The sequence below is a fragment of the Pelodiscus sinensis genome, chromosome 1, assembly GCF_052426305.1.
Source record: "Pelodiscus sinensis isolate ZL-2025 chromosome 1, ASM5242630v1, whole genome shotgun sequence".
NCBI lineage: Eukaryota > Metazoa > Chordata > Testudines > Trionychidae > Pelodiscus > Pelodiscus sinensis.
Window position 1 is genome coordinate 232,057,675 of NC_143052.1, and position 18,249 is coordinate 232,075,923.

Below are 18,249 nucleotides of genomic sequence, written 5' to 3' on the forward strand. Positions count from 1 at the left end.
AAATAATCATTTTTACAGTTATTTTAACAACATAAATAGTACTGATTTAGGATCCATATGCTATAACCTACCATTTCTGTGTCTGACACTGGACCAAAACTGGTAACATAGATGTCTGTTTTCACCTGAGTTATTCTCTCTGCAATAAAGAGATACAGAGCCTGAATCAGTAAATGCTATAACAAACAGACACTCTGTAGGTATTCATTTTTGTATTAACAACTACATTTGTTATTTTAGGCCAGCATTTTCTAAGAAGCCCAAAACTTTGAAATTCAATGGGATTTGAGTGCCTAACTCTTTGGATCCTTTGACTATCCCAGCCTTAATGGTTTTTTGAGCAGGGAATTTTGTTAATACTTTAAGGCCACGTCTCCACTTGCTGTGCTAGAGATCAATTTTATGGCGTTCAATTTAGTTGGTCTAGTAAGGACCCACTAAATCAAATGCTGAGGGCACCCCTGGTTGGCTCCACTACTCCTTGATTTGCTAGGAGTTCGGGAAGCTAATGGGAGCGTTTTTGCACATTGACCTCCCACTGTGGAGACAGCACCAAGCTCATCTTACGGTATGTCTACTCCATCTACATTACCTATGTAGCTGGAGTTGCATACCTTACGCCGACCTTCCAGCATAAATGAGCAAAGAGCCCAAGTACCATTTTTTCAGTGGTGGCATGGTGGTGAGAGTAGGTGTGGAAAGTCTTCTAAAATACAAAATATATGAATGTTGACTGTAACTTTGCCCTACAGACATGCATGAAAGGCCTGATTCCTGAAAGGCATTCCTCTATCCCTTTAGAAATCAATTACATCCATGCAAAATCAGAATGGTAGCATTGTACATACACATCACAGTTTGATATAACTGACTAAACTAGACACAGGGCAATAGTGAATCAGCTCCCCTAGTATTTATCCTAAAGAGTGTAAACTATTCATAGATAACTCCCTGCACAAAGAAAGAAAGAACTCTTTGAAATAGTAAGCATTGTGTAAGAACACTGAAATACACAACATGATCTGTTAGTTCCCTTAATTTCATTTGGATATATCTTTTTTGCCTTGTTTTTTGGTTATCACTTTCAGCCATGGGATTATTAATACTTCTCTGCAGAGAGGGCTATGGAAATACTATTTTTTAAGAAAGGACTTGGACAGATGGTGGACCAACTCTGGGAGAGGGCTGGGGCTCCAGGAATATGGGATGTGTGCATGAATGTCTGAAAGAAAAAAAGCAGCTAGGAGAACACCTTGATCAGAATGAAGAGAAGAGCAGCAAAGTGAGTGTAAATCAGGCTGTAAAAAGATTTGAAAAAACAAAATAGGGAGAGTAAGCCTGTGCAGAAGGTGGGGAGAAGACAAAGGAGAAATATGTAGAGGGGTTGGTCAAGATCAAAATAGCAGGGATGATGGATGCAATTTTAATTACTGACATTTTAAAATAGCAGATATAGGTGCTACAGAGTAGGTGTATACATACAATTTTATCACATCTAGCTGATCACAGAAAAGGATATTTTTAATTTTTACCTCTTCTAGAGATTTTTGTCAGTCATACTTCATAAAATATGTTTGATTTGTTCTGACGGGTTCGTACATGTTATTTTTCAATTATGGAACTTAAAATATTTGGAAAGCTGAAGTCAGGCATCACATTGTAAGGCAATATTATCAAAAAGAACAAGAAAAATCTATTCAACTACACAAATTCTTAGTGATGACTAGAAGAATTTGTCATAGGTCAACCTGACCCAAACCTGATTTGAATCCTATGAAAATGACTGTAAAGATTTCAGAGGGCTTTTGGAGACTGGATTTTCTTAGGACATACACAAATAACTAAATAAATACATTATTTAAGGCCTAGGGCATCAGATAAGATCCACAGTATTACTGGTGTAAGAGCTTCCCCATTTCTTATAGGTAATGTTATGGTCTCACAATGGAGCTTCCTATGCAATCCTTATTCAGGAGAGATTTTCATGGACTTGTAAAAGAGATTTGCCTGAGTGAGGATCAGGTCCATTATGCTGTGACTGGGCCCTGACTAGAGATTTCTAAATGCTGACACAATCAGCAGTGGACTGTCTTTATTACTGAAAAATATAAACCACCAGGGTTATTCTAAATTAGTATTACAAATAATCTATTGTGGAAGTTGTTTGTGCTGTTTGCTAAATATAATTCTGTACATTACACACAGTATATATTTACCTGCCATATTCTTTCACTGAGATGTACCAGAGTTGAATTTGTAGCACTAGAAATGTTATCAGTGTGATGGACCACTCTAAGCGACAGAGGATTCTGCTCACCTATACTCACCTGAAACCCCTCTGTGGTTTGCTTTATTGAAATGTATAGCAAAATATCATACCGCTTTAAGAGCCAAATGTAAATAACCAAGCTAGGCTGCCATTACCCAAAGTGCAATGTAAAGCATAGTCTGTGTGGCTTGCTTCAGCTGAGGCCAGCACAAAGGTATGAAGTCCCAATAACTCCAGCAATGTTTCAGAGGAAAAGGAATCCCTGGTTTTCCTTCTAAATGTAGCCTTCCAGAAATTGACTAGCCCATCCATTCATCCTTCTTTGGCTGTTACTCTGTTAAGTGGGGATTGGTTAATTGCCCACAGTTGGATTCAGAGATACTGTGGATCCCTACAGTCAAGGTGAGCAGCAAGGGTTCAGATTCTAAGGAGAGCGTCGTCTCACCAATTTCTAGACAGTATCTTTTCCCTCATCCCAATCAGCCATTTGTTTACAAAGGCTCTTTCTATTTCCTTTTGGTTAGGTAGACAGAACAACTATACTTAAGAGGTTTGTTCCACTGACAGGGTTCTCAAGTTATATAGACTTTGCTGTAGGAATTACGCAATAGAGACACTTGATGCAATAGCAATAGAAATTGTACCTCCCAGTCCTGGGCGCAGTCTATTGTCATAGCCATCCAGTAGGCCATCCAAAATCCTGGTGAATATGGTAATATTATCATTGATGTCATCTTTCCCTGAAGCTGTTGGCAATTGTGAAAAGCTGTTTTAAATATATAAATAAAGGAAACTGATTAAAAGCTGTGCCAGTCACATAGGGGTGAGGATTGGAGATCAACTTCCTTTTCCTTCCAATTTTCTACTCTCTCCCATAATTTTAAGATACCAACTTCAGCTACGTCAACTGCATAGCTTAAGTAGAAATAGCTTAATTCGGCTTTTGGTACTCTCTACATAGCAGAAAGTTGAAGGAAGAACATTCTTCCTTCAACTTATAGAATCATAGAATCCTAGAACTAGAAGGGATCTTGAGAGGTCATCAAGTCCAGTCCCCTGCCCTCATGGCAGGACCCAATCCCTGACAGACGTTCATCTAATCTGGTCTTAAATAGCTCCAGTGATGGAGCTTCCACAACCTCCCTGGGCAAATTATTCTAGTGTTTAACCACCCGGACAGTTAGGAACTTTTTCCTAATGTCCAACATAAGCCTCCCTTGCTGCAGTTTAAACCCATTGCTTCTTGTCTTATCCTTACAGGCCAAGGAGAACAATTTTTCTCCCTCCTTCTTGTAATACCCTTTTAGATACTTGAAAACTGCTATCATGTCCGTTCTCAGTCTTCTCTTTTCTAAATTAAACAAACCCAGTTCTTTCAGTCTTCCCTAATAGGTCATGTTTTCTAGACCTTTAAAATTTTTGTCGCTCTTCTCTGGACCTTCTCCAAATCTTTCTTGAAACGTGGTGCTCAGAACTGGACACAATACTCCAGTTGAGTACTAATCAGTTCAGAGTAGAGCAGGAATGAAAGCAAAACTTCCCTTACTCATTGTGAAATGAGGGTTACCATGAATGGTAGTAAGAAGTCCTCCATCTCAACACTATTTCAAAGTAAAGGCTTGTAGTGTAGACATGCACTGTTATTTTGGAATAATGTCAGTTATTTACAGTTTACAGACAAGGAAAACCTAACCTGGTGTCCAGGACATAAGAAAGGAACCTATATTAATTTTTTTCAAGTATATTTAGAATGAAAAATACATTACTAAAACAGGGTATGTCTACACTACCCTCCTAGTTCGAACTAGGAGGGTAATGTAGGCATACCGCACTTGCAAATGAAACCCGGGATTTGAATTTTCCGGGCTTCATTTGCATAAGCGGGGCGCCGCCATTTTTAAAACCCCGCTGGTTCAAACCCCGTGCAGCGCGGCTACACGGGGCACGAACTAGGTAGTTCCACGAGGAGTAACGGTAGTTTGAACTAGGAAGGCTAGTTCGAACTACCTAGTTCGTGCCCCGTGTAGCCGCGCTGCACGGGGTTCGAACCAGCGGGGTTTTAAAAATGGCGGCGCCCCGCTTATGCAAATGAAGCCCGGGAAATTCAAATCCCGGGCTTCATTTGGAAGTGCGGTATGCCTACATTACCCCGCTAGTTCGAACTAGCGGGGTAGTGTAGACATACCCACAGTGAAAATAGTGGCTCATAAGGAAAAATGACTGAAATAGTTTCACTGAAACATCTTTTTTGGAGGGGGATTGAAAAAATATTGCTTACCAAAAAGTTTTCCATATAAAATTTCATTTCTGGTCAATTGTTTTGTTTTATTTATTATATTCAAAATGCCAGAACTCACATTTTCAGTAAGAATGTTTACCCTAGATTGGTTTTGAAAACTGAAAAGACATTTTCTTTTTATAGCAACTAAAAAATGTTGATGGGAAAGTGTGTGGGGGGGGGGAGGAGGGGAATTAAAACGAGCTAGCATTTTTTGACAACCTCTTCTAATCCCATACTCCCAGTGCAGCCACTTATGCATTCCCACAATACAGAAAAACTCCACTCCCAGCTGTTTTGGACCATATGGAGGCCACATGGAGGCACTGCCTCTGTGTCCTCCTGCGTTCCCAATCTACTTTCACAGGACAAAATCATGTCTTATGCAAAGTCCCTATGGACAGAGACAATATTGCAAAAATCTAGGTGTATCTGGCTTTACATCAGACAAATGGTGAGCTTCATACACATTCCTCTCCGGTGGGAAAGTGAGAGAGGAGAAAATGTGTGAAATACACCGTGGTTCATGAGTGTTCTCCTTTCAGAGTGGAAAGGTTTGGGTATTTGCCTTGTCAGAGGATGTAAGGACTAGGAAACACATGCAGCTGTAAGTTCACCAGGCTCCATCCTTGCATGTTCTGGAATTGATGGTCTCTAAGTCATGTTCACGCATGATCCCTTCCCTCCACACATATATCTTACTTTCATTTACCCATTGCCAATCCCCAGAGAATGCAGTATGTATGGCCTCCTCCACAAGAATCTCAGAGGGCTTTGCAAAACACCAGTTTAGCCTCGTAGCACTCTTACACTAGGAATTACTTCCATTTCACACCAGAAAAGATCAGGAGATTAGGGACGTAATTCTGATCTATTTTACACAAGTATTACATCTGTGTAATTCCACCGTCTTCAATTAAACTACTCCTGGTTTAAGTAACATTGGAACTTGTCCCTGAGTCAATTGCCAATGGGTCACACAGTACGGTTCAAAACCACCTAGTAGGTGTGAGATCTTTTCCCCTGACCTGACCCATTATAGCAGGTAGAAGTGTCTGAGTGGTATAACAAGGGTGCTGCCAGGGGATTCCCTAGTGTAGGCACTGAGGAACAAAGGCAAACACTGCCCTTGACAAGCCTTCTTGTAAGCCATGATAAAGGGGATCATTGAGGGGGGGGACTTAGAAATAGTGGGGGGGGGGGCACTTATGTTCTTATGTTCACTTCTATGTGGGACCATAGCAGGTAGTTGTATGGAGATTTCCAGAAATGCTAAAGCTCATGAGGCAGCCCTGGGAGGCTGCTGTAACTTGGGCTCTGAGGGCTAATTATGCTAGGAACCTCTACAGCCCCTTGAGCATCCCAAGAGAGTGCAGAGCCTTGAAGCCCTGTTTACAGCCTTCCCCCTAGGTTTTTAGAGGCACAGCACTGAATCTCACCCCTCGCCCAAGCCACAAGAACTATTCTCTCCAGGTTAATTTAATTCCCAGTTCTGTCTCTTATGATCACATCTACTCCATTGGCCATTTAGTACCAAAGTGAGGTGGATGATGCAATGCAAATGATCAACTAACATAATATGGCAGTTTAATCCACTAGATTCAGACTAATTATACAAGGATTCTGCTTGTTGGTTTAGTGGGCAGTTGATGGATTTCAGGATAATAGGTTGTACACTTAATGTCAGTGAAGGTCAGCTGCACCTTCAATTTAGTTGAAAACAACATCCTAGTTAATGGAGGTAAGTACCAACTATTTTAACTATTCAGCTGGCATTGCTGACACAAAAGGAAAATCCAAGAATTCTGTTTAAAACATGTAATCAATTTCTTTTCCCCAACAGCAGCAAAAGCACATACTCAATTATGTCTCCTGGTAGATGGAAAGATGAAATTGCCCTTTTCTATAAGGAGATTTTAAGACTATTAAGGGTTCGTTATTTTCCAACTCATTCCTATCCCCAGCTCTTACCCTGCTCTCTGGTGAAAGAATTAAATTACACATTAAACATTTTAATATATTATCAGGATTGTTAGATTTTAAAGCTATCTCAGAAAAGGGAACTCAAAATGCTAGTTCAGAAAAGGAAGCCTTCTTTTGGTGCCTGGCCAACTGAATTTCTCCAGAAGTGCCGATATACTCCCCTCTGTTTATTACATAAACTATTAATTTGTCTCTGCATTCCAGTATAATTCCAGTCCTACAGGAAACTCTATTCTTCAAAAAGAAAGCAAAAAAGAAAAGCAGCATTGAAGTCTGAAATATTTTCCAGTGTTTCATTTACCCTTTCTTGTGAAAGTGCTTGAGAGGATTGTTGTCAAGTAACTACCAGTATATCATCGCCTTATCACAAACAATCTGTTAGTGTTAACTGTCAGGCTTTGGAACAAACTGCAATAGAGACAGTGATGCTTAAGACTGTGAATGATTTACCTTCCAATATGGATGACTGAACATCTTTAGGGAATTACAAGCTTTTGCATTGCTGGACATTTCTGCTGCTGTTGATGGTCTTGATCATGCTGAACTGACTAAAATATTAAATTGGTCTGACAAGAAATACGCTTGGTTTTGCTCATGTTGATTCTATCTTAAATAGTTTGTCTCTTTCACTTTTAATTCTTTTACTGTCTCTGGGGGTCTCTCCTGGGTCCACTGTCATTTCCAAAAATATTTCTTTTAAAACAACTAAAGCTGCTCAGTAAATATAACCTATTAAATTATTTATAAAACTAAAGCATTTAAAAGTAAGAAAATGAAGGCTGAAGAACGTACTTAAGGAGATAGTGTTTTACAGCACCCTAAAGAAACACATTCTTATCAAATATAAATATTTCATTGTAAAATTACAACCTTAACTCTGACCCAAGGTAAATGATTTTATTAGCAATCTGAAAATATAAACTGCACACAAAACCCCTCTTCAAAATGTAAAGCTGTTTGCATGTTTATGTTTACAGTATTGTCGTAGCTGTCTTAGTCCCAGGGTATTACAGAGAAGGGGGATGAGATACTCTTTTAGCTGTCTCTCTGAACAAAAGAGCCTCCCTGCTACTCTGTTTATATGTGGCAGATATTGCAACCCCATATAGTATCTTCTAGAGAGCACTGTATTAAATGTAGAAATGGTTTGTGTATGAATGTCCTCTACTCTACGGAAGTGGGGGTGGGAACCCACCACAGCTCCACGAAGAACTAAAAACAATGAGGTTTGGTTAAGACAAGTTGTAAACTTGAGTTCCAATGAGTTACTGGAGCTTGACCCAGAGACCAAACCTCAACTACAGAGACCAAGAAACAAAGAAAGAACTTGGGATATATAAAGGCTGAGTATAAATAGATTCAAGATCCTTCTTTTGATGATCAGCAAATGGACAGGACTTTAAATCCTAAGGGAACTCTGCCTTTGCAGAAGGGGCATAAAGGATGTTGGTCTCTCAGATTCCTGGTACAGAAAAGGGGCAGTTTTCTGGTATATTAGTGAGTATGTAGGAACTTTTTTAGATATTTTCTCTGTGATGCTTTTATCCTAAAAATAAATGTATTTTGCAGAGAAATTGCTGTGTGGTTAACTTGTAACTGCTGGCAGACATTGGTTATATCCTCATAGAGCAAGCAAAGCATAGACCCTGGCTTGCTGACGATATTGCAGTATATATGACAGGGTAATGTGCAGCCTTAAAACTCACAATCAGGAAGAAAAGAAATGTGGGTCTCCACCAAAGAGAGGTAATGGCTGGGAGTCTGAAACCTTAAATGGGAGTCTCAAGGGACTCTGGAGAAGAAATACAGGTGCAATCAACTCTGAAACTGTGACATATACCTCAGTGACAAATGTTGATCAATATTAAATACGTATTACCGGTACTATAGTCTTTCTGTAATTCAGTATTACATGCCTTCTTTGGAGGAAGCGATGCCCAAAACACGCATTAGAGTGCTGCTGCACAGAAGCAGCACAGATTTTTATGAAGATGAGTTAAGCTTAGTCCCTTCTATCAAAAAACTTTTGCCAAGCCCCCAGTACATATTGCACTCATTCCCCAGCGCTGGTAGTTTTTCTGGTAGTTCTACAGATACTGAAACATTGCACTTGTGTTTGTGTTTTGTTTGTTTGTTTGTTTGTTTGTTTGTTTTTTTAAGTAAAGGGGTAAAAAGGAAAGAAGGACTAGGCTGCAAGTAGACAAATATGGAAACTAGGGTTCTTTTCACCAACGTACTACAGGTTGAACTTCTCTAATCTGGAACTCTCTGGTTTAGCACAGAGGTTGCCAGACCAGAGAGCCCCTGGATCAGAGAGCCCCAGCTCGGGGCAGCAGAATCCTGGCACCCAGGGGCAGCCTTGGGGCTGTAGGGTGTTGGCGGCCTACAGCTGGTCATGGAGCTCTGGCAGCCAAAAAGCAGTTGAGCTCCAGTAGCCCCAGGACAGGAGAGCCTTGGTGGCCCAGAGCAACAGAGTCCTGACATCCCTGGGCCAATGGAAGCCCATTGGATTAAGATATGTAAAAGTAGCCAGGACAAAACACCCAGAAAATATCTTGTAGAGAAAAAATTATTGCATTGGTAGGTGACTCAAGTTAGCAGGGCTCTTATATTTCTCAGTTACTCTGATTACTCTGTTAGTTAATGGGTAATAACACCAACCAGCATCCTCAAATGATTTCCTCTTGGCCGTATTTCAGAAAACCAAACATATCCCCTTTGCTCACATAGAGGGGACTTCTGATTCACTTGAGGCCTTAGGTGTAAAAGAGAAAGTTTCTGAGGTGATGAAATCAGCCTTCTACTATTTGATAAATTCCTAGAATTATTCCCTTTCCTGGGGTAGATATTGCGCCTTTCTGTCTCTGGGATAACTCACTGTCAAACTTTAAGGCTAGAGATAGCTGGTGGAGAATTACCACATTTGTGTAGGATATATCTCTTTAGGGGTGGAAAGTTGGCAGAAGCAACTCTGCCACATTCTCTGCTGATCACCTCCTCCTAACTCCAGAGCAAGGGAAGAGAAGGGGTATATCAGGAGGAGTGTGATTAGGAAGGGGCATGACACTATGTCTTATCTTCTACTAACACAAGGTTAGAATAGAACCCGTGGCTCTTACATTTATGATGGCTGAGGATCAGGGAACTGCAATCATCCATCACTCTGTACTGCATGAATTTAGATGAAAAGCAGGACCTTCATTACAGGCATCCCAATTGCTTTATTAATAATAGAACTGGTTGAAAAATGCAGAAAAAATGTTGACTTTTTCAATGAAAATGTTTGACCAGCTCCAATTAACAGTTTTCTACCTGCAGAAAGAGTCACCAGCGAGTTAGACTGGCTGCAGTTAGGATCACCTCACTTCTCATCTTGTACCAATAGTAATGGTTCCCAGTGAAATTTCTTATTAGCTAAAATATATTTCTGGGCACTCATAAGGTGAGCCTTTCCCAAATTACAGCTAAATTAATCTTTCCATATTGTGATACTCAGGTAAACCCAAGAGGCAAGAGCTACCCCACAATATAAGATACTGAATAAGTGACTCCTTGTTCTATGGAATGACTGCTCTGGTCAATTGATTCAGTTAATTTTATGCTTCACTCCAGAAGTGTGCCACTGGGGAGAATCTTTCTACTGTGCTCCACCCCCAGTGAAATCAGACACCTTTCATTTGTTCTGTGGCAATCTGACACTATTTCTTGCACACTCAAAACACTCAAAGTTTTGGGTGTAAAAGGAAAAAAATGTCAGAGCCTTTGTCTAATCTGAAGATGTTTGCTTTTACAGCTACTGTAATTGATTTTTTACTATTCATTAACATTATAGTACAGATTAATTTTTAATTTAAGTATAAATGTAAAGCATCTAAAGCATCTTAAAATACCTCGGTATAGTAAGGTATAAAAATCATGGTCTGATTTTAGCAAGCTTGAAGTCTGCTTCATTCATATTAGACAATGAAGAACAAGGCTCATAAATTACTGTTATAAGAACAATGCTGGTTTGGTATATTTTTGTATTTTCTTCTTCTTTGATCTATATCTCTGAATTTTAATTTCATAACTTTTTAATAACACCATTTATCTATGTTTACAGTTCTACACCTTGCTTCTCTCTCACCCCCAGTTTAATGTTGTATCTAAGCCTCAGCAGTCATTCCATATTTCTGATAACCCAAAATTACATCTGAGATTTTGATTTTGCTGAGATTTTAAAAAACAACTGGGGGATTTAGATACATAATTCTCATTTATTTCATTGGGTATTACATGTCTTAGTCCTGCTAGGCAGATCTGAAAATCACAGCCTTCACCTACAACTTCTTTTTGTGTTTTGTTTTAAATATTTGCCATTGTACAAGAATGGCAGCCAGTTTTTCTTCATGTATAATAAAACATACTAAAATGTAGCTCTGCATACCGAACCTAAATGATCCTAAATTATTATAGTACAGTCTAGTGGCAATAACAAATGTTAACTGCAACAATCAAAGGGTTACCACTGTTTACATACTACTCTAATATTTATATTAATATAGTGTCTTTTTATGCTGAAGCATCTCTGAAATATACACTGACACAGCTGCTGCTTCTGAGGCAGAACTATACTACCTTCTGCCTCAATGCTGCTGCATGAGTAGAGTCACAATTTGACCCTACAGCAGCAATTGGACATGAAGGGCTAACACTGCAGTGGATACATTTATTCTGTAGGGTAAATTATTGGATCACAAATGGAAAGAATGGAATTGTAGAATACTTACTAGCTATTTGACTAACTCTTAGAAATAAATTGGCCCAATTTGGCAGGACTGTCTCTTTCTGTTTATATGGGGCTATGTCTACATTATGGGTTTTTTTCAGAGGTATCCCGGAAAAACTCTGCCGCATCCAGGGAATGCGTCTGCTCTTCTGCTTTTGTTTTGCAGAAGAGCAGACATGCTTTTTCAGAAGCCCTGTCTTCCTCCCAGGGCCGGCCTGAACCATTCGTGCGGCCCGGGCCCCAGGAGCATGGAGCTGTCTCCAGGAGTGTGGTATATGTGCGACCCCGCCCCCGGGTGCACGGCACTCCCGGGGCCCGGAAGCCTGGCGCATGCGCGGCCCTGCCCCCGCCTGGTCCGGCAACCCCGCGTAGCGCCCCCTACAATGGGGCAGTAGCCCAGACATCCTGTAGCTTGGGCTGGCTCTGCTTCCTCCTTCCATGAGGAAGAAGGGCTCTTCTGAAAAAGGAGGCTTTTCTGAAATTTGGCCCAGTGTAGATGGGCCATATTTTGGAAAAACCTCTTCCGAAAAATGTTTTTGCATACCTTTTTCTGATAGCTCAATGTAGTCTAGCCATAGCCTGGTACAAGGCCACATAACTCAGGTGAGTTGCAGGTCACAACTGAAGAGCACTGCCAAACCTTTGTCATGAATCCTCGATAGGGCTTATTTCTATCCATTATTTGTTTATTGTTTTTAGCCACTGTATTTAGACCCTCTTTTCAAAGACTAACAAATCTACACTTTTTCTGTAAAGATAGTATCATACAGAAGTTAAAGGACTGAATATTATCCCAAAAAAACCATGGATAATTTTAAATTATTGTATTTTTTTCCTGTTTACTATAGCAATGAAGTGAAAGGGCAAAGACCTCAAGGTTGCAATCCTAGAATATTTCTCAAAATAATATTTTTTAGCAAATTGTCACCATCTCTGTAGAACCAAACTATCACTGTCTACTCCCTCCTCACGTCTATAATAAACATACTCACAAAAAACATAGACAGCACCTATCACTTTAGGCACCTAAATCCATGAATCAGGCCCCTCTGAACCCATAGGTGGCTGATTCCTCATTTAGTGCCTATGTTTTTGCTATAAAAGTTCCCTTGACACCATGTTTCTGCAGCTGAGCATGTGCACTGAACCTCTATGCCAGATGTCCTGAGACCTAAGGCTCAGACCAATGCAGAATTCAGGGGAAGCTAAGCATTGCTCACTTGCAGAGCCTGGTTCAATTATCATGTGCAACCCACACACCTGCTGGTTGTGGTGCTCTGTCCCATCTAGTGGCACTTAGACCACTTACAGAGAGAGAAAAAATGAGTTTCTTTTACAACTTCAGCTGAGAGCCATCTGGCTTTTAGATCAAGCAGTAGTGGCTCATACACTAAGCTCCAGAGGTCCCAGGTTCAGTTCTGCCTGTCAGCATTACACATGCTCAGACCTTGCCTAGTAGATCAGGGCCTACAGAGAAGCTTTCATGGAATGCTGGAGGAGGGGGAGAAGACATTTATACAGTCTCCCAGGGGTGGAACCTCCCTCCTGATTTCTAGCCCAGAGAGTAAAACATTCACTTGGGATATGGATGAGCCACAGTTTTCCCCCCTCTGCCTGAGTAGGAGCAGAAATTTGAACAGGGACACTGTCAGTTCTTAGCTGAGCACCCTTACCCCTCAGCTATGGTACATTCTATTATGAGTTTTCCTATGTTACAACAGGGGAAGTGGATCTCCAACTTCCCAGGTGAGAGCTCAAAGCATCAGACTCTCTTTCACATACTGGCCCAAAGTCAAAGCTGTTCCCCTGTGGATTAGCTAATGAAAGAATCATTGGGCCAAAGAGGATACAAGCATGAGGATGACTTTGTAGGCTGGTAGTTAGAGCACTCACCTGACTAGAGAATTCCTGTTCAGATCTCTTCTTCCCATCCACTGGAGGAAGGACTTGAAATACAGTCTGAAATTTTCTTAACCACAGAACTAAATGCTATGAAAGCAGTTCTTGTCCTTGTCCTCCTTCCTCCCTTTGATGGGATATGAGGTTATCATTCTCCTCTCCTAGAACAGCTAACACCAGGAGAGGGTTCGCAGCTGGGAATCCCAAACAGAGGTAAGTGCGCCTCCCCCCCCCCCCCCCTTGCAATCTGGATATAAGCATCACTCTCTGAGAGAAGGGCAATGCTTAAGACACATGCAGCAACTCCATGTCTCCCACTGGCTATCTTAGACAAAGAGCGACCTAAGCTGGGTTTTGTGAATCCCACATTCTAAGGCAATTTCTCTCTGCCCAATTCATTGCAGAGGCCTAAGAGCTAGGCATGGAGGTTCTGACCATCACCACACAGAGGTATGTTTTGTGAATCTAGATCCAAGAGCCTGATTCTGTTTGCAATACGGTCCAATGGGAGTTTTGCCAAAGCCTTCAATGATAGCAGAAGCAGGTGTACCATAGGTTAGTATTTTAATTTTTCAGCTGTTTGGCATCTTTGTAGTATACAGTTTTAGAACTGTTTGCTTTTTCTCAGCAGACTTGTAGCAGAGGTCTGAATGTTTTAACAGACTTATATAGGAAATGGGTCTGAGCCTTCAAGTTCAGATCTAAAAGTATGGGGCAGATCACAAGCAGGGTGCTTGTTTTTTGCATTATGAAGAATCACCAGTTTGGCTCCTGTTCTTCAAAATTCTTCAAAAAATTAATCATGTTGAAATGTGTCTTGATTTGAATCTGTCTTTACTATATATTTTTTCAAAGTGAGGAGTTGTTAATGTGTGCCCCTGGATAGGTTTCAATAAGGAAAATTTATCTTTCAAAATTGTATGGAATATATTTTCCTAAAATATAGTCACTTTAGATTTCTATGAGCCTTGCTAAATGCTCTGTGTAAAATTACCTTCATAGGCTATTTCTGGTACAGTTAGTGAAAACAGATAATTATTTTTTCAGAGTTGAAATATAGTAGTTATATTTTCTATATGTAACAATCAGAAAATAATGATTCGGGTAAACACCTAAAAAAGTTAAGCAAAATTGTTTGTAACATGTTCTGTAGAAATATTTTCTCAGCTTTGAAACCTGTATTTTCATTTTGAGTAGGATCAAGCTCTCTTTTAAACAATTAATTTTAATAACTGGGAGTGCATACTGAATTCTCTCTGCCCTAATACAATCTGCACATTCGCCAACTACACCGTGTATACAATAATCCAGCAGAAGAAAGGTGTCAGCAATTTTAATTTCAAAACACACTAGGGGCTCAATCCCACCAATGTCCCAGCATTCTGGACTCCTTCCAGTAAAGAACTAAAGCATATGCTTATCTCATGTGCTTAACTTTAAGTGCTTAATTTTAAGTATTTAAAGTTAAGCACTTTTTCCCATTGAAATCATGTGACCTGCATCGACTTAAGTTTTGTATCTAATTTAGTGCCTTGCTACGGGGGTCAGCACATTCAGCACCTGGCTGACTTGACCCCTATGATTGTGATTCTGAATTTCTTGTACACACAAAACTCCCTTTAACTTCAATATCCACCATAGTCAGCAGCATTGCAAGGGATGTAAGACTGGTCCGTAAACTGGTGAGGATCAGAACATTTCACCAAGGAAACAATTGTTCCTTCCCCCTGACATTTATAGTGGAGCAAAAGCAAGTCTATTTTTCTTCTTGCCAGGAAACAGAGCTTTAGATGTTCTTAGAGTCTATATGACTATATGGCCGTCAGTTAAAAAAATGGCCTTCAGTTAAAAAAAAAATCAAACATATGACAACTTACCCAAAGTGACTGGCTAAACTCATGAAAATGCAGAGAAGGAAGAATTTTTTGATCATGATAAGAGCAGGGAACATTCCATTGTCCATTCCAAATGAATTTAATGATATAAGCAGTTCTTTTGGAAAAGATATTCCTTTCCTGCTATTTTTCTTAAGCTGTAAGAGCAAAAAACAAAACAAACAAAAACAATGTAAATTAAAAGAGAAACAGATAATAGGATAACAGCATTCAGACAACAACCAAAATTGTCTGTTTTTAGCTACTTATATTTACCTGTGAACATGCCATGTTATATAGTTGAAAATGTATTTTTTCAGGGCATTTTAATCTTGTGCTAATAACAAATTACAAAACAAAAGAAATTACCTTTGTTGATTTGCTCATCAAGCAAATAATGTAGAATGATAGAGCTGTTTAGTAGTTTCCAAATATTGGTTTTAACTCTTATCTACTTTAAGTAACAGCTATATGCTGGATAATCAAGTGCTGATTGTGTATGTTTTTCTTAGTTACATTCTTTTCATAATCACAATTCAATTACAAATTTATCTTTTCCAAATCTTTTGTTAGAAATCCTCTACTATCTGGAATTCAGGAATGCCAATATATTGTGCATTAAAAAGACAAAATCATTCTTTGTTTTAAATGCATATAAACCTCATGCTAAGGAAACAATTTACAATAATATAATATCTGCCTGTGGGATTGATTGTCACTTTTTGGATGTCTGCTCAATGATTAAGTAACCTGATAATTACAGTATTTGGGAGAGCTCTCTCTCCCTGCTCAACTCTGTGCCCTAATTAAAGTCTTTTACTCTCTCCCTCTTTCTCTCTCCCTCTCTCTCTTTCTCTCTCACACACACACGCACACACTCTCCTCTCTCTTTCTCTCTCTTCATTTTGGACATGCTCATGCAAATACACAAAGCCTCTCCACTTTCTCTTTCACAGTCCAAAAAACCCCAAATGTTTTAAGGGTCCAGTCCACAACTTTCCCTCTCAACTCCTAGAAATATTCAATTGACAACACAAGGCACCATTCAGTGAGGCTAGGGAGCTCTCTCTTGATCAGTCTGTAAAAACTCATCTGTGAAGAGCCAGGGAGCCATTTCTCCTGGAGTCCTATTGACAGGTAGCTTCCCACAAGCATTCCCCAACAGTCCAGCCCTTGGCTGTAGCAGAAATTGGTCAGTGGGTTGGTTCCCTCTCTCTCTCCCACCCTGTAGCCTAGGATATTGCAGAGACCCACAAAGCCATCATCCCCTAACCCTCTGCCTTCCACACGCAGCCTCAGCCCTGTCACCAACCCTGAAATCTCTATAGCCACCCCCTCATTTACTTGCTCACCCACCTCCTGACGCTCCATGCAGCCTCTCCAGAAGTACCAGCCCACAGTGGAACACAGTCCCAGAGCCCACTACTGCCCCTTTTGCTCTATGGGTCACTGTGCCCTGATGCCCTCAAGCTGCCCAATTTAGCCAACTTCTCACAAAAGGCCAAAAGTGGCATGCCTGACGCACAAGTCCCACAACACCACTGTCCATGGTCAGCAAGACCGCAGTATGCATGGCCAGCTCTGGCTGTCTCATGAGTGCCTAGTGTGCCAGGCAGTTTGCACAGGTACATATAAGGTACTGTAGGGCCCAGCCACGCACAGAACACAAGGTGCGCTGGATGCAAAGGTGCTCTGTGGGGATCCTCCCCTTGTGGGATCCCAGCCCTCCACCACATGGATTCAAACATCTACCATTGTTTTGTAAGGCAGGAATAATTCCTCTTCCTACCTCTTCCCCCCAATGCTTACCAGCTGCCCTAGTTCAGGAAGGGGCTGCTCAGGGCATCCTTATTCTTGAGTCTGCTGCAATACAAGGCTGGGTGATGAATGTGGGAGGCTGAAAGTTTCCCAAAAGCACCCAGGGATAGTTCTGTGGCAGAGTGAGACCCAGGCAGCTCCCTCCTGCCAGACTGCGCTTGCTTTTCTTTCCTGCAGAACTCTTGTTTCTTGCTCTCTCTCCCACCTGCCCTAGGATTGCCAGATTTCTACTGCGTTAATAATCCAGAGTCTCTTAAAAACTAGCCATACATTTAGTAGCCCAATCTATTTATTGAAACCAAGTTTGTGGGGGGTTTTTTAATGAGCACATTGGTCTGTACATAAGTAACCAAATGAAAGCTTTCATTAGATCCCTAGTACAGATTTAATTAATTGATTAGATAAATAAGCTACAAGTCCCATCAGGAGTTCCCCACATTAGTAACAAAGCTATGAAGTGACAATCACATTCAAAATCCACCTCCTCCACATTCAAAATCCGCCTCTGGGGAATGCTGACAGGGAGGTCACTTCACCAGTCGCCCCCTACTTCAACCTTATTAAAATGCCCTTTGCAAATGGAGATCTACAAACCCAGCCCAGATGAGACCCTTCCATCAATATCCTGGCAGCCAATTAATTAACCCCCCCTCCCTCCCGAAATCCTTCCATCCAGAGTCCCCTACACTTTAGGGAAACTCAGAGCCCCAATATAAGCTGTCATCCAGCCTTCCCTCTCCTCCAGATAAACATCCGGCATTCAGAGCCCCCTGCCCCCAGTAATCACCCAGTCACCCCAACAAACACCCCGCAGCCCCCCAAAGAGCCTGATACCCAGATCGCCCCTCGCTCAGCCCTGCCCCGTCAAGCCCCAGAGGGGCAGCTACGGATCTTCCCCCTGCCTTGATCCAGCCTGGCTGCTGCTACCTCCCAGCCCGGGGTCCGCTCCTCGCCCAGCCCCAGCCTGCGGGAGGCTGCCGGGCTCCAGCGCTCCAGCTCGAGGGGCTCTGCAGCAGGCGCTCCCGTCGAGCAGCCGCCGCTGTGCGAGCAGGAAGGCGGGCGGCGGGGCAGAGCCTAGCCCGGGGCAGGTCGGGGGGCAGGCGGCGCGGCCCCGCTTACCTCCTCTGCGGCTGGTGGCACGGCTCGGCACTGCCCGGGGCGGGGCGGCGCCAGGTCCCGGCTCCTCGCTGGAGCCACGAGCAGGGAGGGGCAGCATCTTCCTCGTGCTGCAAAGTGCGCCGGGGTGGGGGGAAGGGTGAGACCCTGGCAGCGGGGAGATGGCGGGACAGCCCCCCCCCCCCGCCTGAGCAGCCCCGATCCCCCCTCCTGGGCCCGGACACAGGCGGCTGGTGCCTGGCGT

At 41.7% G+C, this 18,249-nt stretch overlaps 1 protein-coding gene across 1 annotated transcript in view; it reads right to left on the minus strand.

Annotated features, from left to right (window-relative positions):
* GABRA5 (gamma-aminobutyric acid type A receptor subunit alpha5) overlaps positions 1-15,225 on the minus strand; it is a 93,256-nt gene extending 78,031 nt beyond the window's left edge. Inside the window, exons 1-3 of the mRNA XM_075916457.2 lie at positions 15,075-15,225; positions 2,914-3,035; positions 72-139 (exon numbers count right to left, since the gene is read on the minus strand). Of these exons, the coding sequence (XP_075772572.1) occupies positions 72-139; positions 2,914-3,035; positions 15,075-15,160 (276 nt within the window). The 5' untranslated portion in view covers positions 15,161-15,225. The remainder of the gene's footprint in view (positions 1-71; positions 140-2,913; positions 3,036-15,074) is intronic.
* Between the last annotated feature and the right edge of the window lie 3,024 nt (positions 15,226-18,249).